Source organism: Conger conger, chromosome 13 (assembly GCF_963514075.1).
Source record: "Conger conger chromosome 13, fConCon1.1, whole genome shotgun sequence".
NCBI lineage: Eukaryota > Metazoa > Chordata > Actinopteri > Anguilliformes > Congridae > Conger > Conger conger.
Window position 1 is genome coordinate 20,681,544 of NC_083772.1, and position 25,965 is coordinate 20,707,508.

Here is a 25,965-nt window from a genome sequence, read left to right on the forward strand (position 1 = left end):
GAGGTCAGTCCACAGGCAAAAGTACATAGGTTGATCCAACAGAATAGTCCAAAAAGCAGGCAGGGGTCAAACACAGGAAATCCAAACAGAAACACGGCAAGGGCAAACAAACAAGGCATGGGAAACAAGGCTTGGGAATAAGGGGGCTAGAAAAGGGGGAAGGAATGAAGGGCTCAGGACTCAAAAACAGGACAAGACAAGCAAGGTGCAACTGAAAAGGACAGGTATAAATACAGGGGAATGAGACAAACTAGGCGGGGCATGGGAGTGAGGGCGGTCTAACAAATAAACATCAGGTGAGACACATGAAAGGGTAATAGCACAATAACGATGGGGAAACGACAATTCCGCGACGTCCACCCCGCATGACGTCTCGCTTGGTTCAGCCAATCCCGTAATGGCGGGAGCAATAAACTTTCCCGTATAAGAGCAGGACACGTTCTTGGGATCTTTCTTCTGCTTCTGTCTCTTCTCTTCCCTTTCTTCATTCCCTTCCTCGATGCACCCTTTTTGGCCATTCGCTTCGGCTCATCTGCTCCGAGACTCGGACAGAGGCTGAATGCTGCACGGCGCACTACCAGGCCTACGGACACACCTAGTTACCTCGCGGTAACTCCGTGGCCTATAGCGAGTGGAAACTGGTGTACGCGGAACGCTACATCAGTTTACTCCTGCAAAGCTAACCAACGAACAACGAATGCCCCAGCTTTGACCCCCCCCGACACGCATTCACAGCACCATCGCGGCTCCTATAAGGACAGCGCGTCTTTTGGATCCAGCAATGCGTATGGACTCAGTAAGACTAAACAAGCATTTGCAGGCATAGCCAGTGTTAGCTTAGTCTTAACTGTTATTTTGAATCTGTGTTTCTATATTTGCTTTGTCTTATCATTTGAATGTATTCTGTTAGCCGTGTATGTACGTGAATTGATTCGTCGTCTTTCGCGCATATATAGAGTGAACTCCACAAGTAGTCGCTCTTCTCACAGCTAACACTGACACTCATTAACACACCCAGAACTCTAGCTTACCTAGCTACACACACACCCTAACTTCCCCTACTAATTCCCGTTAGTTTATCTGTTCTGTGTTTGTACGTTGTTTAATAAATATATTTTATTAAACCCCGGTGTCCGTTTTGGAATCGCACAGACATGAGAGCCAAGTTAAAGCAGTCTTTCGAAGAACTTCCAACCTTCAGGTTATCGGTGTGTTCAATCATTAATATCGGTTATTTTAATTATTAATTGAAATACTAAATTTGTGGTTGGATATGTCTGATAACAGTAATTTTATGAGACTGATTACTTTTTGCAGTTATACTGCTACAAACATTGACGGGCGCCCCGGTTTCGTAGAGAGTAAAATCCCTACGTTATTTGGCGGCCCTTGCGAGGACCCTACATAATTTGGAGCCCCGTGCAAGGACCCCTGCATATTTTGGAGCCCGTGCGAGGACCCCTACATTAGTATAATTAGTACTGTACAACTTCTATGTTAGTTGGGATTAGTATATTAGTGCTATGTACCAACATGAAATGGAGAGAAAGCAGGAAGTAAGGAATGCAAGATTGGAAGGAAGGTTGAACCCCGGAACTACCGTACACACCCGAAGAGTGGGGCATGCAGACAGGGGAGTGACTGGGCTAGTAAACATTCAGACTGAGACATCACAGGGGAAGACAAGTGCAAAGACTAATGAATATAAACAGAACACCAGACATGAATATGAAAAATAATAAATTACAAGAATAATCATAATCAGCTACACTGGTTACCAGTTCAACAGCGCATTGATTTCAAGATCCTCCTACTCACATACAAGGCTTTGAACACCCTTGCACCCCCCTATCTCTCTGACCTTCTTCACGACTACACCCCAACTCGCACTCTCCGCTCCTCCTCAGCTGGCCTCCTGTCTATCCCCACCACCCGACTCTCTACTATGGGTGCTCAAGCATTCAGCTCTATAGCACCCAGGCTCTGGAACTCTCTACCCATACACATCCGCCATACAGAGTCACTGTCATCTTTCAAAAAACTTCTCAAAACTCATCTGTTTACTCTTTGGATACCCCTGACTGCTTCCTTCCCTCTACATGTTGTTGTGTCTATCTCTGTCTGCTGTCTGTTTGTTTGATATTAACTGTACGTTCATTGTAAATTATTTTTAATTGGATATATTGTATCATGTTTTTACCATGTTTATTTTGTATTTTTGCACAAATGTAAGGTGACCTTGAGTGTCCAGAAAGGCGCCACTTCAAATAAAATGTATTATTATTATTATTATTATTATTATTATTATTATAATAAACAATAATAAACTAACACAGGACAGAACACAGGAACATAACAGTCCCCAAAGAAACCCACACAATCCGTATTAAGAAGCTGTCCATTTAAACAAGCCTTTTGGACTTCTGTGATTTTATGACGTCACAACTATACACTCATTTGCATAAGCCCGCCTTCAAAGGTTCATTGATATTAATGAGCCTCAAAGACACAGTCACTAAAACAGCCTGTTCTTGGTAAAGCTCATGAGAGGCGCTGGAGAAAAAAAGAAAGTAAATCTGGTTGGAGATTGTGTTTGGTACCACACATGATATCTTCGCATGGATATCAGGACCAAAACTAAAACACTAAAAAGGTGCAGAATATGGCACTTTTACCATGAAAAAACATCAGCTGTGTGTAGAGTCGGTTCTGGGATGGTGGAGGGATTGGGGGCTACTTACCGACAGGGGACCCTCTGGGAGGGGGCAGCAGGGAGCGGCGGGAGGGGGCCGGGGTGCTGGGGCCCCGGAGCCCTTCATTTGGTGGGGCAGGGGCCTTTTGGAGGGGGACATCCTCACTGCCACTGCTCGGACCTGGGCACAGATAACAGACGCATACAGGTCACTCCCGGGTCATACCCAGGTTATATAATGACATGACATACTCTAACCAGTTAGTCCAATGCAGATTATGGGCAAATGTTAAAAGAGGCATCGAGAAGTTTCGTACAACTGCATGTTTTTAATTTTGCGTTTTGTTGAAAACTCTCAGGTATATTCTTGAGTGTTTTTCCAATTTCACTAGTGTAAAATCTAGCTATGACCAGCTTTATCCAAATTACCAGCTACCAGCTGTAAAAGCAAGCTTGAGCTGGTCAAACTATGTTGAGTATGGAGCTGGTCTGAACTGGTCAACCAGCTATCTGCTGTTTCAAACCGTAGCTTGAGCTGTTTTTTTCAGCAGGGCTGGGTTTTAAATGCTTCAAATGTGAACGTAACCGGAGTCTGGGATGCTTTACCTCAAGCCAAAAAAAAATCTAACTTAATGCAGTACCCCTTAACTGACATATCAAAACGATGCAATCTTCAAGCAACACACAGTAAATACCACCCCTTAATTTGTATTCACTTACACAGATAAAGACAACACTAACCAGAGCATCCGTCTTATACGGGATCGGGGTTATTGCAGCAAAGGTAATGAGAGTAATTTCTGCGTTTGGTTTGTCAGTTAATAATAAATGGCGGCTATGGCAGAGTCATAATTACCAACTCAATCTTCCCAGAGCTTGTTGGCTTTCCGTGATGAAGAATTCCAGGTTGGCCTCACGCCCCTCAAACAACTGTCTTTTCAATTATCATCTACATCCAACGGCTCATTAGAGGCGACCCGGGCATCTGACTTTGCATATTAATTGTAACTCTCTTGTTACTCAATGATTTACATTTAAACTGCTGCATTTATTGGGCAAAAAAAGCTCTGTATGCATCTGTATGTATTCAAATGTTCAACACAAAGAGTCCACACTACAGGAGCGATGAAAATGGCAACAATGGTAAATAGTTGGCATTTATATAGTGCTGTACAAGTGATACTTCTCATTCACCCATTCATACATGCACTCACACCAACGGCCATTGGCTGCCATGCGAGGCACCAACCAGCTCGTCAGGAGCATTTCGGGGTTAGGTGCCTTACTCAGGGATACTTCAACACACCCAGGGTGTGATCAAACCGGCAACCATCCACCAACCCTCACTACCTGAGCCAATGTTGCCCCCCCAATGGAAACACAGGCAATTGGAATTTGGGAAAGGAGCATGCCAAGCTGAAAGTGTAATCGTGAACATAGCTGGAAATTACAGCTGGGGCAGCCTAGGGGCTAAGGCGCACTGTGTTTGGTGGTTCAAGCCCCATTGCAGCCACACAGCTGTTAGGACCTTGAGCAAGGCCCTTAACCCCACATTGTTCTGGGGGGGGGATTGTCCCCTGCTTAGTCTAATCAATTGTAAGTTGCTTTGGATAAAAGCCTCAGCTGAAAAGCTGCAATGTAATGGGTGGTAGGCCCTGGGTCTAGGTTATTGCTGCTCTCAAAATTTGATTTCTCCGCTTGGCTTGTCAGTGTGTGATGATGATTCCCCTGGCTGATGGCATGTGACAGGCTTCCCCGCTCATGTGTGGTACTGAGCTCAGAGAGGAAACGGCTTCACGTGAGACGCCACTCGATCTGTCGCCTCCAGCGTGGGAGTAATCCGCTCACGAGCAGCAGGATGAGAAATGGCGGTTATTAGAACTGGGGGTTTGGGTACAGGGTACATTACATTACAATCATCTTAGCTAAGGCTTTCACCTAAAGCCACTTACAGTTGATTTCACTAAGCAGGGGCCCCCACAGAGATCACAGTGCTACTGTGTGCCAGGTGTATCACAGGGGTATCACAGGGGTATCACTGGGGTATCACAGAGGGGTATCACAGGGGTATCACTGGGGTATCACAGGGGTATCAAAGAGGGGTATTACACAGGGGTATCACAGAAGAGTATCAGTCAGGGGTATCACAGAGGGGTATCAGTCAGGGGTATCACAGAGGGGTATCAGTCAGGGGTATCACAGAGGGGTAACACAGGGGCTCGGGGAGCCTTTGTTAGTGGGATATCGACAGGTTCTTCACCGCCAGACGTTCCAGTTCCTGAGTACCATCGTATCCCAAAATAGTGGCTCATAACAAGCCCCCGAGCCCTTCAGGCAGGGGCGTGAGCACTCTCCAGCAGCCTGATTTCACATGCTGAGCTCAGCACCTGACTGGCTCTGAGTGTCAGAGCTGGAAGCAATACAATTAGCCCTCTTCCTACCAATAAATAAAACATTAACTGAAACTGATTAAGCCACAGTAAACCTCGGCCAAGTATTTGAGTTTTTGTCCTTTTTTCAACACCAGTAAGCTTTGTACAGAATACTGAAGAATTAAATTGAGCCAATATTCAGAACTATATTCAAATACATATTTGATCCAGGTTTGTAACATACAACTTTGATACCAGTAAACTTCCAGCAAGGAGTTTAGATAAACATTTATTTTCGCAAATGTTCTGAGCAGTCTCGAAAGTTATATAACTGCCATCACAAGAATCAAAGTATTTTGAATGTGTATTTGACCCAAATCTGTGATATACAGTAGGACATAGCACTCTTCACACAGATACTGTATCAAGCTGCGTATAATGTACTGTAGTATAATAGCCAAGGAACTGGGTTTGTAACCTAAAGGTTGACCTGATTCCCAGGTAGGACACTCAGAAATAAAGATACTGGTTTCTGAGAGTGTGCGGTTGTATCCTTGAGGAAGGAACTTAACCTCAATTGCTTTAGTAATACAACCAGCTGTATACAATGCATGGATACAATGCAAAAAAGGCACGTAAGTCACGTAAGCTAAATGTTAACGGTACCATACGGCAGTGTGCTATCTGCTACCTCCAGCTCTACTGCAGAGAAAGTGGCCAAGGCGTCTCCAGCTCTACGGCAGAGAAAGTGGCCAAGGCATCTCCAGCTGTACTGCAGAGAGAGTGACCAAGGCATCTCCAGTTCTACTGCAGAGAGAGAGGCCCAAGGCGTCTCCAGCTCTACTGCAGAGAGGGTGACCCAAGGCATCTCCAGTTCTACTGCAGAGAGAGAGGCCCAAGGCGTCTCCAGCTCTACTGCAGAGAGGGTGACCCAAGGCATCTCCAGTTCTACTGCAGAGAGAGTGGCCAAGGCTTCTCCAGCTCTACTGCAGAGAAAGTGGCTCAAGGCATCTCCTGCAGCACACTGAGACAGGATGACACAGTGAGCAGCAAGGATCAGGTGGTCTTAGCGCTGAGATCCAGCTGAAGCAGGCACGCTGAGCAGAATAAACAGTTCATTAAGGCTGGGCGCAGGACCCAGATGAAGTGACTGTGAGCCCTCCACTCCACCCCCCCAAATAATAACTGCCCCTGGGCGAGACTACGGTGGATACCTCAGTGCCTGGTTTTATTAAAACTGCAGATGGGCTCTGTTCTGTTTTTCCATTTTAAAATCACACTTCAATAATTCAGATAAATCAGATTTAGAAAAAAAGAGAGTGAGAGAGAGGGGGGGGAGAGAAAATATAATGAAATACATTGAGTGAGTACTATATTAGGTATTTATTACGGATGTTTTTGAATTATTAAGTATTCTGCTGCTGTAGCACTTGGAGTTATGATGCATTGTGTGTTCAGAGATGCTCTTCTGCACACCACTGCTGTAATTGCGTGGTTATTTGCCTTACTGTAACCTGCAGACTGTCAGCTTCGACCAGTCTGGCCCTTCTCCACTGACCTCTCTCATTAACAACGCATTTCTGCCCACAGAACTGCTGCTCACTGTTTTTTGTTTTTTGTATCATTCTCTACAAACTCTAGAGACTGTTGTGCGTGAAAATCCCAGGAATATCAGCAGTTTCTGAGATACTCAAACCACCCTGTCTGGCGCCAACAATCATTCCATGGTCAATGTCACTAAGACTACACTTCTTCCCCATTCTGACATGTGTTCTGAAAAACCAATATGTTGCATTCAGTTGTTGCCACATGACTGGCTGATGACATATTTGCACTAACAAGCTGGTGTACAGGTCTACCCAATTAAGTGATCACTGAGTGCAGAAGAGAGGGAGTGAGAGAGAAAGTGAGATGCGTAAATAAATATGAGAATTATGACTGGTAAACACACATTTCTTCATCCGCTACCATTTTCAGTTCATTAACTCAATATTAAAAAAGCCCATGGAATGACCTCAATCATGTACAGTTACAGAGGGAAGATGATTACACTTTCCTATAACAGTGCATGTGCCTGCAATCGAAGACAGTACAGTTAGGTCCGGAAATATTTGGACAGTGACACAATTTTCATAATTTCGGCCCTGTAATCTACCACAATGGATTTGAAATGAAATAATCGAGATGCAATTGAAGTAGACTTTCAGTTTTAATTTGAGGGTATTTACATCAAAATTGTAGGAAGGGTTTAGGAATTGCAGCAATTTTCATACATAGTCCCTTCATTTCAAGGGACCTAAAGTAATTGGACAATTGACTCAAAAGCTGTTTCATGAGCAGGTGTGGGCTATTCCCTTGTTATTTCATCATCAATTAAGCAGGTAAAAGGTCTGGAGTTGATTTCAGGTGTGGCATTTTCATTTGGAAGCTGTTGCTGTGAATCCACAACATGCGGTCAAAGGAGCTCTCAATGCAAGTGAAACAGGCCATCCTTAGGCTGCGAAAAAAGAAAAAATCCATCAGAGAGATAGCAGAAACATCAGGAGTGGCCAAATCAACAGTTTGGTACATTCTGAGAAAAAAGGAACGCACTGGTGAACTCGGCGACACAAAAAGGCCCGGACGTCCACGGAAGACAACAGCGGTTGATGATCGCAGGATCCTTTCCATGGTAAAGAAGAACCCTTTCACAACATCTAGTGAAGTGAAGACTCCCAGGAAGTAGGCGTATCATTATCCAAGTCTACCATAAAGAGAAGACTTCACGAGAGCAAATACAGAGGGTTCACCACAAGGTGCAAACCATTCATAAGCCACAAGAATAGAAAGGCCAGATTAGAGTTTGCCAGAACACATCTAAAAAAGCCAGCCCAGTTCTGGAACAGCATTCTTTGGACAGATGAAACTAAGATCAACCTGTACCAGAATGATGGGAAGAGAAAAGTATGGAGAAGGCTTGGAACGGCTCATGATCCGAAGCACACCACATCATCTGTAAAACATGGTGGAGGCAGTGTGATGGCATGGGCATGCATGGCTTCTAATGGCACTGGGTCACTAGTGTTTATTGATGATATGACAGAAGACGGAAGCAGCCGCATGAATTCTGAAGTCTATAGGAACATTCTGTCTGCTCACATTCAGCCAAATCCAGCAAAGTTGATTGGACGGCGCTTCACAGTACAGATGGACAATGACCCAAAACATACTGCGAAAGCAACCCAGGAGTTTTTCAAGGTAAAGAAGTGGAATATTCTACAATGGCCGAGTCAATCACCTGATCTCAATCCGATTGAGCATGCATTCCACTTGCTTAAGACAAAACTTAAGGCAGAAAGACCTGCAAACAAACAACAACTGAAGACAGCTGCAGTCAAGGCCTGGCAAAGCATCACAAAGGAGGAAACCCAACGTTTGGTGATGTCCATGGGTTCCAGACTTCAGGCAGTCATCGCCTGCAAAGGATTCTCAACAAAGTATTAAGAATGAACATTTTATTTATGATTATATTCATTTGTCCAATTACTTTAGGTCCCTTGAAATGAGGGGACTATGTATGAAAATTGTTGCAATTCCTAAACCCTTCCTTCAATTTTGATGTAAATACCCTCAAATTAAAGCTGAAATCTGCACTTCAATTGCATTTCGATTATTTATTTCAAATCCATTGTGGTAGCGTACAGGGCCAAAATTATGAAAATTGTGTCACTGTCCAAATATTTCCGGACCTAACTGTATGTAAGGCAAATGATGAGGCACTCTATGGTACAGTTCATATTCTGGGATATTATTTGTATGTTTATGTTTATATTTTCAGCTGGCCCAGACAATTTTTGTGTGCGATGACGGATGTTTTATATATTTCAGACAAATATAGCGGCTTTGAAATGGCTGAGTCAGAAGCACTGAGACTGTCTGAAAATTGTGGCTGTATTACTGCATGGCAGACAGTCCCAAAATCAACACGCTACAGAGGTAAAATCAGGACTGTGAAGATCAGTTCAACAATTCAAGCATCATTATTTATTTACAAGGCCGTCTTGCTCTACAAAAAAATGAACATCACTGTATTTCACAAGTAGCCCTTCACAAACGACCTGCCAGGTTTGTAATGAGAAAAATAAAATTCTCTGCTTCACGCTATGACTCTACACCCCATGTGGGTTTTTTTTTTAGGTACCTGGCAGTCCCATAGACCCTACCCCTGGCAGGGGAGAGCTGATGAATATTCATGAACTCCTAATGCGTGCTAATTATTTCAGCATGAGCGGACAGACACGTCTTTTTATTGTTCTGTCACCGTGAGCAGCCCATTACCACAGAAACCTCTCTCTCATAATGGGGCTACCTCAACCTGCTGGGGTCCCGGGACGTTAGCGTGTGTGTGTGTGTGCGGGTGTGTGTGTGAGTGTGTGTGTTTGTGCGTATGTGTGTTAGTGTGTGTGTGTGTGTGCAAGTGTGCATTAGTGTGTGCATGTGTGTTTGTGTGTGTGTGTGTGCGTGCGTGTGTGTGTTAGTGTGGATGTGTGCGTTTGCGTGTGTGTGTGCGTGTGCGTGTGTATGTGTTTGTGTGTGTGTGCTGTGTGTGTGTGTTTGGGTGTGTGTGCATGCGTGTGTGTGTGTCTGTGTGTGCGTGTGCGTGTGTGCATGCGCGTGTGTCGTCTTTACGGCACGGAGACCGCGTGACACTGATAGGCGTCCCGGCGTGCCGGAGAGACAGATGAAAGCCGATCGCAGGCGGGGTTCTCCTCTCCGCTGTCGCACGTCAGCTCACTGTCACTTTGCCACGCAACACAGGCACTCAGAGGGAGACAGACCGGGCATTTTCTGGCAGCAGAAGGAATATGTAAAAAATTTCAAAAGAAAAGCAGAACATGGGAGTACAGGGGGCAGCCTCTGTGCATGACTGGGACCTGGAAGGTTGGGGGTTCAAGCCCAAGGGTAGCCACGCTAAGATCTGCACAGCTGTTGGGCCCTTGAGCAAGGCCCTTAACCCCACATTGCTCCTAACAGTCTAATCAACTGTAAGCCACTTTGGATACAAGTATCAGCTAAATAACAAATCATTTTCATTATTATTATTATTTCAGCTATGGGGTGGGGTGGGGGTTATGGATATTTCCGGCATTGCATTCTCCTGCCAGGATGTGTCAGCCAATAGGACGGGTCGACAGCAGCCTCGAATGGCGCATGCATTATTCATACCGCCCAATCAGCACATTTGCTTGCTGCGGAGTGTTTCTGTGCTGAGAAAAATCCAATACTGATGTCTTCATTATACAAAACTGCGGCCATTTTAAGTTCATCGCATTGTATGGCGGTATGATAAGCTGAATGCCGTAAATGAGATTACGTTTTGATTTATATAGACATTTTAAATAAAAAAGACCCTCGTTGTCACAATCCGATTTCTCCTTTACTGGCTCTACTGTGAGGGCAAAAGCAACCTCACACAATGCAGTAAAACTGCCTGGGTGTGACCCTCTGACCAGGAGGTCAAAGATGCTAGTCCCCAATCAGCATTCATAGCCAGTTAGCAAGAAAGGTGAAGGGAAATGCTGGTGTAAACATAGGGTGCTCAACAGTGCATACTAGTATACTACTCATACTACATTTCAGGCTTGTTTCATTGAAACGCAGTAGTTGTATGCTAAGTGTGCGGTTTCCAACACAGCCACAACCTCTGTAATGGCTGGACCGACCCTCCGTCCAGAAATTGTGAGTGACACAGGTATTATTGGATGTTACCTACCCACAGGCACGCTCTCCTGCATCCCCGTTATTCCTCCTAAATGACCTTTTTCTCTCATCCTTTCCTCACAACAACACACCCTTTGGCATTTCTACCAAAGTGAGAAGAGCAATCATCGTGATAAAGTTTTCCCAAGATGTGAGGCAACTATACTATACTATACTATACTATACTATACATCTTGAAGAACAAAGTGTACCTGCACCATCACTTTATTTCTGAGAGTGCAACTGTACAGTACCCTACTGTCTGGACGAATAAAGTACCCTGAGAACAGACACTCACATGGGTGAAGATCCTCCCTCGCATTGCTGGACACTCTCTGGTAGACCAAAGAGATGAGAGGCACGAAATATCCCAGCAGTGTGTACATGGAAGCTTCCGGAGAGTGTCGCTGTATTTCAGAGGGAGATTAAGCTTGCCAGACGCTGGGACCATTGACCATTATCCACTCGGACGAGCATAGCTGCCCTGCTCCTTATAAATGCACAACAGGCCAAGCAGGTACTGAACTAGCTGGCCGATCCCCCCTCCTCTACCTCCCGCTGAGAGCCGCTAGGGACCATGGCAACAACCGCCAATAGCAACGGCAAAGAACCTTTGTGTCTGTAGACACAAGTTTGCCAGCAGAACAGACAACAGGAACGGCATCGTATCCCACAAAGCACTGGGCTCGTTCTTCCACCCACATCGTGGCTGTGGAGGGTTAAAGTTTCACCAGCCTGGGCTTTATAAATAGAGTGGAGCGGAGAGAAGATGTGGACTCAGAGACTGCCGGTCAGGGAACGCATTCGAGGATAGCAGCTGTTTTTTCTGGAGGGTGCGACGTCGAGTAGGGGTGACTGGGCACAGCGTGTCGGCAGCACAGAGGCCGGTCGTGGTGTGTGAATAAGATCTGGGCCGGCGAACGTAGGCCCTGCTCCAGACCTCCCAGCTGTCAGAGCTCGGTCACAAACGTGCAGGCACTCGAGCACAGCTCCCAGTTAACCCCTCATTACCGTGGCCTGTCCAACCGGCCGTTACCGCCGCCATGGTGACAGGTTGCTAAGCACCTTCAAAGCCAACGTTCCAGGCAAGACAAGGCCGAAGCCTTGTCACCGGCAGTGAGTGATAGGACTCTCTCAGGGGCGTGACAGATGACAGATCTAGCACATCATATGTCCGTCTTTTTTAACACGTCCTGAGTGTTGTTATGAGATGGCTGTTTATATCATATATCATATAGATCATATTTTGTTATTTTAGATATTTTTTATGCTTGTGCCATTGCTCATCGTGTCTCCTCATGCAACACAGATTATTCTTAATATAAAAGTCAATATCAATATTGATTTAGTTTTCTCTGAGTATTTGAAAAAATAGATGTTTCTTTTAAAACTATGTAGTCTGTGGGGATATTAATGGTGTCTGAAGGGTTTCAAATCATAATCAGACCCTTGTATGATAGAAATGCAATTTCTCCTCTTTACAGAAAAACAACATCCCTACAAGTTATTTCATTATGAAAGTTGCATAGGAGCCATAGATTAAAATGGCAGAGTCAGTGTTTCTTTATTGGGTCCTAGAACACAAAGTCATCAAAACTCATGGCAACAACTGCCTCGTAAGCGGATCAGCTGGTTAGGGGGTAATTAATCTCATGCGACAAAGTCATTCCACAGCCAATGACTTTAGGACATTCTAACGAGTGTGTGTGTGTGTGTGTGTGTGTGTGCGTGCGTGTGTGTGTGTGTGTGCATTTGTGTGTGTGTATGTGTGTGCATGTGTGTGTGTGTGCGTGTGCCTGTGTGTGTGTGCATTTGTGTGTGTGTATGTGTGCGTGTGTGTGTGTGTGTCAGGACAAAGAGAAAGGAGAGTGTAAAGAACAAATGAGGAGAGTATCCGTTTGTTTAAATGACAAGCTTGGCTGATAATGGCCTTGTCAGCACTTACCTGGCCACTGTAGGGCCATGGAGAGACTAATTGAAGGTTTAGGAGAGGCTAATGAAGACCTCGGCCGCTTGCCAGGTCGGTACAGGAGGACGAGGTGAGATCACACCCTGTCTGAAACCACCGTGAGCGCACGCCAGACTGACAGCTCAGCAATTAACGGAGGAGTCTGCAGGTCTGCCGCCACGATGATGCAACCCACTTTATCTTCCGGAATGTTCCGGCAAACACCCATTACCCAGCTGCGGGGACCCAGTGGGGCTCTCAAAGAGGGGGGGGTTCTGTCTGAATCTGGCGGCCCCCCACGGAACAAATAATCAGCTCCAGGAAATGTGTCCCTGGGAGGGAGATGTACGGATTGTGATGTGTCCCTGCACTTGCTGTGCATGGGGTGGACTGACACAATGCTCATCTCCAAATTGTGCATGATGCAATAGTTACGCTGGTTTACAAATACACTTTCCGAAACACAGCTAAACATAAACAGTTATATTCTGGCTCGTATATTTCTCCTGTCTGCAAACGTGAAAAGGAAATGCAGTAATACAAACACATACACACACACCGGCGGTGTTGTTATGGGTCTAATTAAGTACAGACTAATCAGAGTGGAGCCCTGTAGCATGTACTGTTGTAGGACACAGTAGAGATTGTGTGATCAGTGCCTTTAGAAACACGTGTCGTTCAGCAGCCATCTGTGCACAGCGACTCAGCGTCCTCAGGCCTGAGACAGACAGCTGCTGCAGCTCCACCATCACAGTGTCCCCACAGAGCTCTCCCTCAACACGCCTTTCCACATCTCTCACACTCTATTTCTCATTCTTCCCTCTCTCACTCCCTCATCTCTCCCTCTATCCTCTCTATCACTCCTAATCTCTCTCCTCTCTATCACTCCTCATCTCTCTCTCTCCTCTCTATCACTCCTCATCTCTCTCTCCTCTCTCTATCACTCCTCATCTCTCTCCTCTCTATCACTCCTCATCTCTCTCTCTCCTCTCTATCACTCCTCATCTCTCTCTCCTCTCTCTATCACTCCTCATCTCTCTCCTCTCTATCACTCCTCATCTCTCTCTCTCCTCTCTCTATCACTCCTCATCTCTCTCTCTCCTCTATCACTCCTCATCTCTCTCTCTCCTCTATCACTCCTCATCTCTCTCTCCTATCTATCACTCCTCATCTCTCTCTCTCCTCTCTCTATCACTCCTCATCTCTCTCCTCTATCACTCCTCATCTCTCTCTCTCCTCTCTCTATCACTCCTCATCTCTCTCTCTCCTCTCTATCACTCCTCCTCTCTCTCCTCTCTCTCTCCTCTCTCTATCACTCCTCATCTCTCTCTCTCCTCTCTCTATCACTCCTTATCTTTCTCCTCTCTCTATCACTCCTCATCTCTCTCCTCTCTATCACTCCTCATCTCTCTCTCTCCTCTCTCTATCACTCCTCATCTCTCTCTCCTCTCTATCACTCCTCATCTTTCTCCTCTCTATCACTCCTCATTTCTCTGTCTCTTTCTCATTCTTCCTTCTCTATCACTCCCTTATCACTCTCCCTCTCTCCTCATCTCTTTCCCTCTCTTTTTCTTATTCTTCCCTCTCTCTGACTCCCTCATCTCTCTGACTCCCTCATTCTTCCCTCTTTATCTCACTCTCTACCTGTTTCTCTCTCTCTCAATAACTGCACTGAGGGAACCCACTGCGTTGAGTAAATCCTCATTTACCCAGAATGAGGTCTGTGTGGTGTTGATGTTTTAACAGATATCCTGAGTGCAAATAAACAGACGTTTAGAAGCGATCATGAGCAGCGCTATGAGACAGCAGGACTCAAACTGCACAGGGACAGAAGCACGGCAGCAAATCTGTTTCAAAATCTGCCACAATATTACCCACACTGTTCCACAATGCACTCAGCGCTAAATCAAATCTAACTTCATACCCACTGCCTCTCTTCATTACCATACCCTTTCTTTACTCCAAAAATACTTTAAATCACCTCTGAGCTGAAAGCAGAGGTGCACTGGCGAAGATAATGTTATTGCAAAATATTATAAATATTTTCAAAGAGTCGATGATATAACCCATGACTAGGGTAATTCAATTTTGAATGGCCGGAGCCATTTCAATTTCAGGTGTAAAATACAATCTTGAGTTAGACAGTAACTGAAAATTAATTATTGAGAAATGAATGCAATTAAAAAAGTATTTTCAGTGAAACAAAAGAAAGGCAATCATTTTGAATAATTCAGTTGATGAAAATACTTATAACACTACTTTTAAAAGGTTTGATGATAGTGTATCTCCCGGGTCAGAGTATTTCAGATGCAGTAGTTGACCCGCGTCCAACACACATGCACGTGTATTTGGGCCGTATTTTAAAAGCTTAAGAGAGGACACTCCACAAAGACATAGCCTGAATCTGGTGTGGCATTTTGGGCACATTTCGGCACAGGGGAAAACATGACTGATCACCAGGGGGATTATAAGGAAGCAGGAAATTTGGGAGGGTGAGTCTTTGAAGTAACTGCCCAATTAGCAGCCAGCGGGAGTGTCCCCAGCTGCAGTGGAGGACACACATTCTCTGAGCTGTCTCACGTTGTGTTTTGGGGGCGCAGCATGGAGAAAACGGGGGTAAAAATAGGTATTCTAAAATTCCTCTTTATGTATGGCTGCCCGGGGGTAAGAGAATTTGAATAGCGTCCCAGAGAGGCATCACGTCCACCAGCATCTGAGCAAGGAGCTTTGATATGGAGATGCACACTGCAAATATGTGCACACACACACACTCACACACAGAGATACGCACACAGAAACAAACATACACACTCGCTCTTACACACACAGACACAAATTTACACACACTCTCTCTCTCACATATACTCACACACATACACACACACGCACAGGCACAAACATACACACACACTCTGTCTCTCTGTCACACACACTCTGTTGCTCTCTCTCACACACATGCACACACACACTATCTCTCTCACACACACACACAAACACACACATATGCACACATGTACAGACACACATGCACACACACACACACACACACAGACAGACACACAGTTCTGATGCAATGGGCTACAATCTAGACCATCATGAACCAATCAGCTCACGACTTTGCCCAGACATCACCCCTGTTGGGTATTCCAGGCAGTAGAACATCACACGGCATAGCAGAGCTGATTCTACGAGCCTTTAGCAGAAACTAACAAAAGCTCCTAAATCAATCAGCATTTCTCACAGGCACTCATTGACACAAAGCCTCCGTCTGCTGAATTACACAGATATTGGTTTGCCAAACCGCCTGCATCTGCTATTGAAAAGCAAGACTTTTCAGAAAAAAATTATATTATTTTAAAAGCACCTGTCATCAAAACAGATACAAACACTGTCGCTTTGAAGAATGACAATACAGTGCATCAGAATTTCATTTGAAGCAAAGTTCAGGTAAACTTCACAGTGAATTCCTATTGCTCCGGACAAGCTGGTTGGTGCCTTGCCAGTCGCCATTGTTGTGTGCGTGAGTGGGTGAATGAGAGGCATTCCCTGTAAAGCTGTACATATATGAATGCAGTCCATTTATTTACCAATAATGCATTTACTATTTCCACATTTTATGCCAAACTATCTTGATCTCTTAAACGTTGAACCCTGCAATATTGTACCATGTTGTCCAGGACAGTGGACCAGAGTGTTACATGGGTGTGTGTGTTGTGAGAGTATAACAGGATTGTGTAACAGGGAAGTGTGTTGTGTGTGAGTGTTATAGGAGTGTGTAACAGGGGTGTGTGTTGTATGCGGGTGTTACAGGAGTGTGTAACAGGGGTGTGTGTTGTGTGTATGTTACAGGATTGTGTAACAGGGGGGGTGTGTGTTTTGTGGTGTACTTACGCTGTGCAGGCCTGCAGGGGTCACTGTGGGTGCTGTCGCTGGATTGGTTGCTGGACACGGATGAGACGCTCGCACTGCGGACAAACCCAAAAGCGGCCAATCGAGCGGCGGGGAGCCGGGAGTACCCGGAGGGGCGGAGCCCAGACTGAGCCGGTTTGGGAAGGAGCGACCGAGGGCCCGTCTCTGAGCCTGTCCTGCCCTGGTCTGTGAGGAGAAACAGGGCACTGAGCAGGGCTGTCTGCACCCAGGGACACAGACAACAGCAACAACATCAACAACAACAACAACAACAACAGCAACAATAACAACAAGAACAGCAACAGTAATAACAACAACAACAAGAACAAGAACAGCAACAGTAATAACAACAATAACAGCAACAGCAACAGCAACAGCAACAGCAACAACAACAGCAATAGTAACAGTAATAATAATTATAGTTCTTAACAATTAATGAAAAATTACTGTTGTTATATGGGGCAACCTGTAGCCTAGAGGTTAAGGTGCATGACTGGAACCTGGAAGGTTGGTGGTTCAAGCTCTGGTGTAGTCACGATACAATCAGCACAGCTGTTGGGCCCTTGAGCAAGGCCCTTAACCCTGCATTACTCCAGGGGGGATTGTCCCCTGCTTAGTCTAATTCAGTCAACTGTCACTTTGGATAAAAGTGTCAGCTAAAAAACGTATTATTATTACGACTACTATTATAATAATAATAATAATAATAATAATAATAATAACAATAATAATAATAATAATAATAATAATAATAATAATTATTATTATTATTATTATACAAATAAGAACTATTCCTCACACTGAAATAAATGCCCTGTGTGTCCTTTAAAGGTACAATAGGTAATTTCGGACTTCTAATGGTCAAGAGAGAAATTACAGCAACAAACATCCTCAAACCACAACACTGTTTACCCCCCCCCCCCCCCCCGATATGATAGGAAGGGATTTGCAATGTTCTTGGAACAATGATTTAACACAAACATCTTACCTGTTGTAGCTTTAAACTTTTCTGACACATACATGTGCTAATACATGTCCAATATCACAGTCACAATGTGAATATGCTCCCAACAGATTGACTATTGCCCCAAGGAATTGCTATAATCTACAGTTCCATGGAAAATACCTCCCTCTTTTGGTTCTTTTAGTTCTCTGGCTGTTACACAAATTATATAACCGATCTGTCGGAGTATGACATGGAGCACAATTATAAATGTCTGAGAAACACAACCCACCCCTGGCAGGCATAGCAACAGCCGGCAAATCTCAACAGTAGCGCTCACTCACTAAAACAGACACATATATATGTAAATAAACAAATACACAAACAAATAAACAAATAAACAAATTTGGGCTAGCAATAAACAATAAAACTTGGTGAATGGTGAATTTATTCCTCAGCCACAGATCTATGTGTAACACAGGTCTATGTATCACACAGTTTTGTGTCTAACACAGGTCTATGTATCACACGGGTCTATGTCTCACATAGACATCCCACCCCCCCCACCCCCCAATTACACCAAAAGGCGTAAGTACCTGAGAGGTGAAGGAAATGCATGTCGTCTGACCAATGCTACTGGAACAGGGTTAATTTAATTTTGTTCTTTTTTATCTGACTCCAAAAGATAAGTTCAACTGCTCCTCTGTTCTAACAGTTCAACAAAAGGAACTGCAAATGTCCGCCAATAGTGTGGCTCTATATGATTGCTATCTATTTGTATAGACGCGGACGTGTCTGTGGCTCTCTATATACCCAGGGTTTACAGGAAAACAACAAATCATCAAATAAAGAGTCACAGGACTGTGGTAACGACAATGGTCCTGCTGATGTTATCTCTGTATGTCTAACAAACCTGGTTAACCTTTGTATCACAGCGGGATGCTGACTCACAGGTAACTTGCATTACCTGTGGTTTATTCTTTATTCAGCAACCAGTGTACTACACCACCAATGACAACAAATGATTTCCCTATCTAAAGACACCAAACACTGTGGAAAACCCATGGTTTATACGGTGCAATTTCAACTGATCAGTTCTGGGAGTATTCCACTGAGGTGGCAGAATTGCGCAGAGGCAGCACAATGATGGGAGCAATAGTCCTGTATTGACGAGCACTGTCTTTTCATCAAACCTTGCTGACCCTGCGTCAACACAGTCTGTTTCCTTTTGGGGGTCTGCAGAGAGGCGCACTCATGTAAAATGCCCTACAGCATGTAGGTTTTTAATGCATGATGGTGCTGAAAGGGACAGCTCCCTATGTAACACACTCAAGCGCCGATACCACCATCTCAGCATAAAATTCAACACTGACAGAGTACATTTCTGTTACATATTGGTCTCCCAACAATCTTTAACATACATAATTCTATTCATAATTCTAGTGCTGATAAAACAAGTTCACTTGTTTTGTGTTCCAGAATTCTGAAGAAAAGATTCCAAATTCCAAAGAAACTCTGCTCTACACTACCAGAGAGTGCCTGCTGAAAAGCTATGTGGCTTTATTTCAAAACTGGAATTCTGCCGGGAGAAACCCAGCATTTCTTTGTAGCACACAAAGGCAGTTGCTGGCTACATTTTGCATCCACGTTAGGATGCAAGTTTGTTGCTGTCAATATTGGCTTATTAGGCACATAACTGATGTGTAACAGAGCACATATACAAATAGAATACATATTTCCAGATATATTCTTGAAATACCTTTTATTCAGCATTCAGAACACATTGTAAATCAAGCCGACAGAAATGGCAGACAATCTGTCTGCTTACATCATTTCCTCTTTGCTGTTCTGAAAAGGCCTAACGGCTAAACTATGAGACATCTCAGACCTGGAGGCAGCTGAAACAAGAAACCAACCAATATGATCTTCACCCTGCCTCCAAACAGGCTCTGTTCTTAGCCTCTGCTTGTGCTACAAGATCCCTGGAAAGGTTGAATCTGTGGTACCTTTTAAAGCAATGGGAAAAATTGAACAACAGCATCATTCAGAACAGGCAATCTGAGGATTTAGGGGTGTCTGTCGACATAAAAATGTGGTTCTCGCTTGGCTGCTCAACTCAAAATAGGAGGTATGTAACAGCCTCACCATTACCCATGGTGTGTCTCTTTATAGCCCTCATTGTCCCCGGACCCCATAAACACCGTCTGATGCACAACATTAACCATATCCTAAACTATTAAACTAGCGTGTCTATTGTCACAGGAGTGTGTTTCACATTAAAATAGCCTGAAAACAGTACTGTACATTTCTACTCCCTTTGTGCAGCATCATCAGCACCAATCAATGCAGTCTGAAAGCATCCCGTGGTGTGGGCAGGATCCTGCACAATCGCTTTCAGATCACCCCACACAATCTCTCCACCTCTCCCCCACCCAATCTCTCCACCTCTCCCCGCCCAATCTCTCCACCTCTCCCCACCCAATCTCTCCACCTCTCCCCCATCTAATCTCTCCACCTCTCCCCCACCCAATCTCTCCACCTCCCCCCACCCAATCTCTCCACCTCTCCCCCACCCAATCTCTCCACCTCTCCCCCCACCTCTCCCCACCCAATCTCTCCACCTCTCCCCACCCAATCTCTCCACCTCTCCCCCACCCAATCTCTCCACCTCCCCCCCACTCAATCTCTCCACCTCTCTCCACCCAATCTCTCCACCTCTCCTCCACCCAATCTCTCCACCTCCCCCCCACCTAATCTCTCCACCTCTCCCCACCACCACCCGTCACCACCTGAGTCTCTGCTCACATTACACTCCAGTGGAAAAAAATTCAGCACAGATATGGTTACAGCCATTACAAATCAATTTTTTTCCTGATGAAATAACAGGTTGGTAACATTACACGGTGTGCGGAGGGTTTTTGGCTCGCGTTTTAAGAAATAGATTTTTGCTCCCCAACATGAGCTGAATACGTTATCTGTTTACTGAGAGGGGACTGAGATTTCAAAGTGTGAACTGGGCTTTTAGTCTGTAAACAATATCACCCTGTTTTTTTATCAATCAGTGTTAAAAAAATCTTAATGAGATAATTAGCCCAATTAATTGATATTTTATCAACATTTCATGATTGACAGCTGAAGGCAGTTCCTGTGTCTCAACACAAGGCATGTTCTGACAACGGCGACACCAGCCTAACTGTATTCAGCTCATTAGTTAATTTGGCCAGTGTAACCAATTTGGACAGTGAAAGTCTGCATACACATCGGCCTGTCAGGAATCAAATTTGCCACCCCTGGACGACAGGCAATCTTCTGTCCACAAGGACAACTGGGCCCTGTATTTCGCTAGTCATATCTGAAACAAGACCCATAGGATCAAATTACACTCTCTCTGCCACTTCTGTGGACAGAGAAAAGGGAATTGGGTATACAGCAGGCAGACTGTGTGAAATAGGTATTCCCTCCAAAACATTTTAATTAAAAATTATTCAAACACTGGACACAAGATGACACATACATATTCATGCTGTGTTGACCCAGTGGATGCATTCATAAAACAGTTCTGTCCGGCAAGAGACAAGTACAAGAGAAAATGAGTGCTGGAATTGAGTCCAGTGTAAAGCACTTTGCTTTTAACCATTAAAGTAAAGTTTTGGATTACAAATGTGTGATTAGAATGCTCTTAACTGAACATTCTAATGCTAATGTGACAATGACTACTGTGTAACTGAAATAGAATGAAAAACATGTTCCACCAAACCTACTCATCAAAGGGTTAAAAAGGCCACAGGTGCCCATAGCCCAGTGTAATAAGCATGTAAACATGCATTCGCTGGAATGATGGTGGTGTAGGAACAGGCATGCACTGTAGTTACCTCTGGGGGTCTGACGACAGGAAAATGGGGGATAAGGGTGATGAATAATGAATAATGATCACCTCTAAGTCCCCCCTGAACCCTCCATTACTGAGTATCCCCATCTCCGCCAATGAATATCAATCATACAGGGTGGACTGGCCCAGTTGGCCTCCTTTTAAAACTCATTGAGTGTGAAGATGGAATTAGATCCTCTCTGAGCTCGACTGCTTGGCAGATTAGTTTGGGAACATGAGTTTCCTGGCGGTCTTGGTAAATCAAAGGGACACTGCAGATTGTTGGCAAACGTGTTAAACAGGCCAGACGCTGGAATGGAGCAATGCGCTCAGAGCATGTTAGAGAGGTTTCTCTCGGCTTTCTGGAGCCGATGAAGCCCCTGCCACACAAGAAGCCCCTGCCTTTCCACGAGCCCAGATTCAATTCACACTGTTTTAATTGGGTTCTCTCATCTCGGTCAAATTAGCAGTGGAGAGATTGGTAGAGAGGCTGAGGGGAAATGCGGTCAGGGAGAAGACTTGTTGTTTTTCCATCTTAATCTGACGTTACTATAGAAACACAATTGCAGTCTCTCATGAAAGCAAAAACAACATTAAACATGGAGGAAGTGTAGCGCAATCGCCAAGTAACTGGATGTTGCAGATCCAAATGCCAGGAGAGATTCTGTTGTTGTACCAATGAACAATAAGATAATTCAGTTTAAATACCCTCCTGTATGAAACTTTCAAAATGTAAGCCATGGCCCTCTGGATAAGGGTACGAATGAGTAAAGCAATGCAAAAATACTGGAAGTCTATATCAAGTCTATGGGGCCTAGGCTTGTCACTGTGTTCAGTTTAACAGGTGAAAATATGGTGCACCTGTGCGTTTACCAGTGGATTATTCAGGCTGGAAAATTTCAAAACAGAGTACCTAAGTTCGGTACCAACAAAAATACCAGGGTTAAGATAGTAACACCATGACAAGCCTAATGGAGCCTATAGCTTATGTCCATACCTGGCTGTACCTTTTAACCTTTTTGGATTTGTTTTTCTAAATTTCAAGTCAGTGTTGTAGACCTCACACCTTAATTAACTGGTTAAGTGACCTGGTTGCTGCATTGATTCACATACCTGTGGGGTCCTGGTAGCACTGGGGAGCTGGGTGGCTGAAGGTCATGGCTGACCTTTGACCTGTTAGGATCATCCTGTTTTTGGACGAGGGCAGCCTGGTGACCGCACCCAGCCCAAGCTGGGGTCTCAGAGCCCGGGGGGAGCGGAACACTCCCGCGACCTCGTGGGGGGCAAGCGGGGGCACCATGGGGTCGTCCCGTACAGGTACTGCACCTCCTCTACCCATCTGAATGAGGGAAAAGGCCAAAAATTCAGTCAACAGCAACGCTAGAACTACAAAAGCTAACATTCACACAAAGTGTGTGCTTAAACCCCTGGAGTTTTAAGTACAAAATCAATTATATGGGCTCACTGGGAGTAAAAAGTTTTTGTATTCTGAACAAACTTTCAAACCCAGAAACATAGCTGTGTGCTTGGGGGAATATGAAGTTATAGATTTCTATAAGAAATGGCTCAGATGTATTTCTACTAATATATACAGATATAGACAGGAGGATACCTGCAAAAGAGGGAAGCTGAATTACATGGGAGATGTTCACACTTTCTTCCCTCGCAACACTAGGCCTACTCGTACATCATGACTTCAGGACCGTAACACACACACACTCCTCACCTCCTGCAGGTACTTGTCGGCGAGGTCCCCATAAAAGCCCTCAGACTTCCCACTCAGACTGTGAGCATGGGGTACGGTTTGGCCGGGGGCTCTGATTCCGGACACCACCAGGGCTGGGCCGTAGTAGCAAGCCTTCTGCATCTCCTGCCGGTACTTATCGTAGAGCAGGTTAGCTGCGCTGAGCACAGGGGGAGCGGCTTTCGGATGGTGCCCCGCAGATTTGGGGTCCTTGCCGGGGTAGGGCGAGAGTCTGGAGGGGAGGGTGGAGACTTCGTAAGGGGCGTCGGGGACGTGGGGCTTCACCTGAGGGCTTTTGCGTATGTAGGTGATGATTTTGGGGCGCACGTTTTTGGGCTTGGGTGGGTAGTGAGGCGGGGGCGATCGCGTGCTCCTGTTGTCAGGCTCAATTTTGTCCGTGGGTTTTGGGGGGTGCTGGAGGATGGGTTTTGGGATGCCGCTACTGGGACACCCCTTCCCAGGGGGTTTGGAGGCACCGCTGCCCCCTTGAGGAGCGTCAGGGCACTCTGGATGGGGGGCTCTAGCGGTCTTAGCGGGGGACGAAGGGAGTCTCCTCCTTGGCGACCCCCCAGGTTTCGGGGATGGCGGAGTGACCGAGCGCGTGGGACTGCCCCAGGGCTTCCTGCACAGCTGGTTCTTCCGCTCCAGACTGGAAGGGCTGGAGCTGCGGGTGATCTCAAAGGAGCCCTGTTTCCTCAGGGGCCTGGGCTCCCCGGGACCTCCCCTGGGGTCCGCCTTTGCAGGGTTACTGTTCACGTCGGCCATCTCCATGCCCTGTGAGGGCCTCCCACTGGTCTTGGGGCCAGACTTCCTTGAACCCGTTCCTGGAGTCGGGGAAGCTCTCGAGCCCCGAGTCTCCAGGTTTGACCTACCACCCTCCGAGGACACCGCTGGCCTTGCAGTTTCCTCTGGGCGGGGTTGGGGCTTGTCTCCCAGGTCTTCCTGCGTTTCCTCCCCCTGTTTGTAGACCTTGTGGTCTCCCACACTTGTCTGAGGGTATCCTTTGTGGTCACTCTGCTCGGTCACATGGTTCTGGCATTTCCCTGCTCCGTTAGTGAGTGATCCCATCCCGTCCAGCGATGGGCTTCTTCTCACTCTCACCTCCACCTGCTCTGACTGTGCTTCCAGGCCTCCCAGTTCCCCCGGTAACACAGCTGAGTTCAGATTCACATCAATGCTGGTGGACTGAGAGGCGCTTCTTCCAGAATTACCTAGGGTGCCTTCCATCTCCTGGACAATGCCGCACCTCACAGAAATGGTGGGGATGGACTGGGAGGCCAGGGTAAGGTCCTCAGAGATGGTCCGGGATGGGGCGGACGGGGCGAGGTGGATGTTATCGGCTGTTTTGGCTCGGCCGGTGCTGTCGAGAGCACTAGCAAGGCTCCCACCCAGGCTGGACAAGGTGGAGAGGCAGGAGACGAAGACGTCGTTCTCCGAGCTGTATTCAGCCTTGGTCAGTCGGGCCCTCTCCCGACTCTCCACCGACAGCGAGACGGTGGACTCTGGGTCCTGCCCTCCTTGTCTCACTTCCCTCCCCACCTCCTCATAGCTCTTGTTCTTCTCGGTCGATGTTGCCAGAGTTGGGGCAGAGCTATAAGGCGGTTCCCGCTCATCCAGGAATCGTCCATCTCCCGTCCTTGACCCTGACCCTCTCCTATAGTCCTCCTCCTCCTCCTCCTCCTCCTCCTCCTCCACCAGGTAGGCCTCCAGCTCCTGGCACTCCAGCATCTCAAACTCCTCCAGCTCCGGGTCGTCGCACTGGGAGTCCGTCCCCCAGATTATCACCTTGTCCTGCTCCTCACTCTGGGACACCAACGGGGGCGGGGCTCCCGCATCCCCCGTCCCGCCCAGGTCCTGGATCTCGTTGGCGTTATTGTCGGCGTCGACCTCGGGCACGCACAGCGCCTGCTTGTTGTTGTTCTTGATCTCGCCCTGGTTGTCATGGCAGCTGGGGTGGACCTGGCCACCAGGCTGGCCCTGGGAGCTCATGTCCTCGAGTTCACAGGCTCTCAATGGACCTCCCTCGCTCTTGAACCCATGAAAAAAAACCTTTCTCCTTAGACGGGTGGTGGGGTGGTGGGTGGGTCTTCCACTTTTTCAGCCTTGAAATGTGCTCCCAGAATCTAATTTCACATTGTTCCCTTGGGAATTTTCACAAGGAAGTCGCCTTTAATCACATGACATCACAGGGTTATAAAGGAATGTGGAATAACAGCAAGACAGTCTGTAGCTGTAAGGAAAAAGAGCAAATCTTAATATTAATAATATAAAACGGTATTTCTCCATGTCATTCACCATTTCTCATAAGTAACATTTTTTTTTTTTCATGGATACTCAAATCTGCCACTCAAATCCTTTTCTCCCAGGTAACAAGCTGAAATTAATGCTACTGTCTTCAAGTCTGACCTCCAGGTAAAGGGAGGGTAAAAAACAATTTATCAGCCCTTGAGGACTATAACAAGGGTCATGGTAAAAGGTACATAAGAAAAGCATCACTTTGTGTCGGCAGTATATCTCTCCTTCAAACAGTCTAAAAAGACAAATCCATCTTTTCATTACATTTGATACTTATTGTCCAAACTGAAACCTAAAAATTAGCTATGTATGTACCTCAAAGCAGTGTTAAACTCTTCTTTTGTATCTGCGACCCATCAGTCTACAAATCTAGGTTACTACTGCTGGAAAACTGGATAAAAGGATGATTGATCGTGTTCACAGCATTCCTTCCTGCCGCTTTGACTCCACTTTCC

At 45.8% G+C, this 25,965-nt stretch overlaps 1 protein-coding gene across 1 annotated transcript in view; it reads right to left on the bottom strand.

The window, feature by feature from the left end:
• Positions 1–25,204, bottom strand: part of mtus2b (microtubule associated tumor suppressor candidate 2b) — a 49,793-nt gene extending 24,589 nt beyond the window's left edge. Inside the window, exons 1-4 of the mRNA XM_061216357.1 lie at positions 23,198–25,204; positions 22,585–22,810; positions 16,643–16,846; positions 2,742–2,873 (exon numbers count right to left, since the gene is read on the bottom strand). Of these exons, the coding sequence (XP_061072341.1) occupies positions 2,742–2,873; positions 16,643–16,846; positions 22,585–22,810; positions 23,198–25,204 (2,569 nt within the window). The remainder of the gene's footprint in view (positions 1–2,741; positions 2,874–16,642; positions 16,847–22,584; positions 22,811–23,197) is intronic.
• Positions 25,205–25,965: the final 761 nt, after the last annotated feature.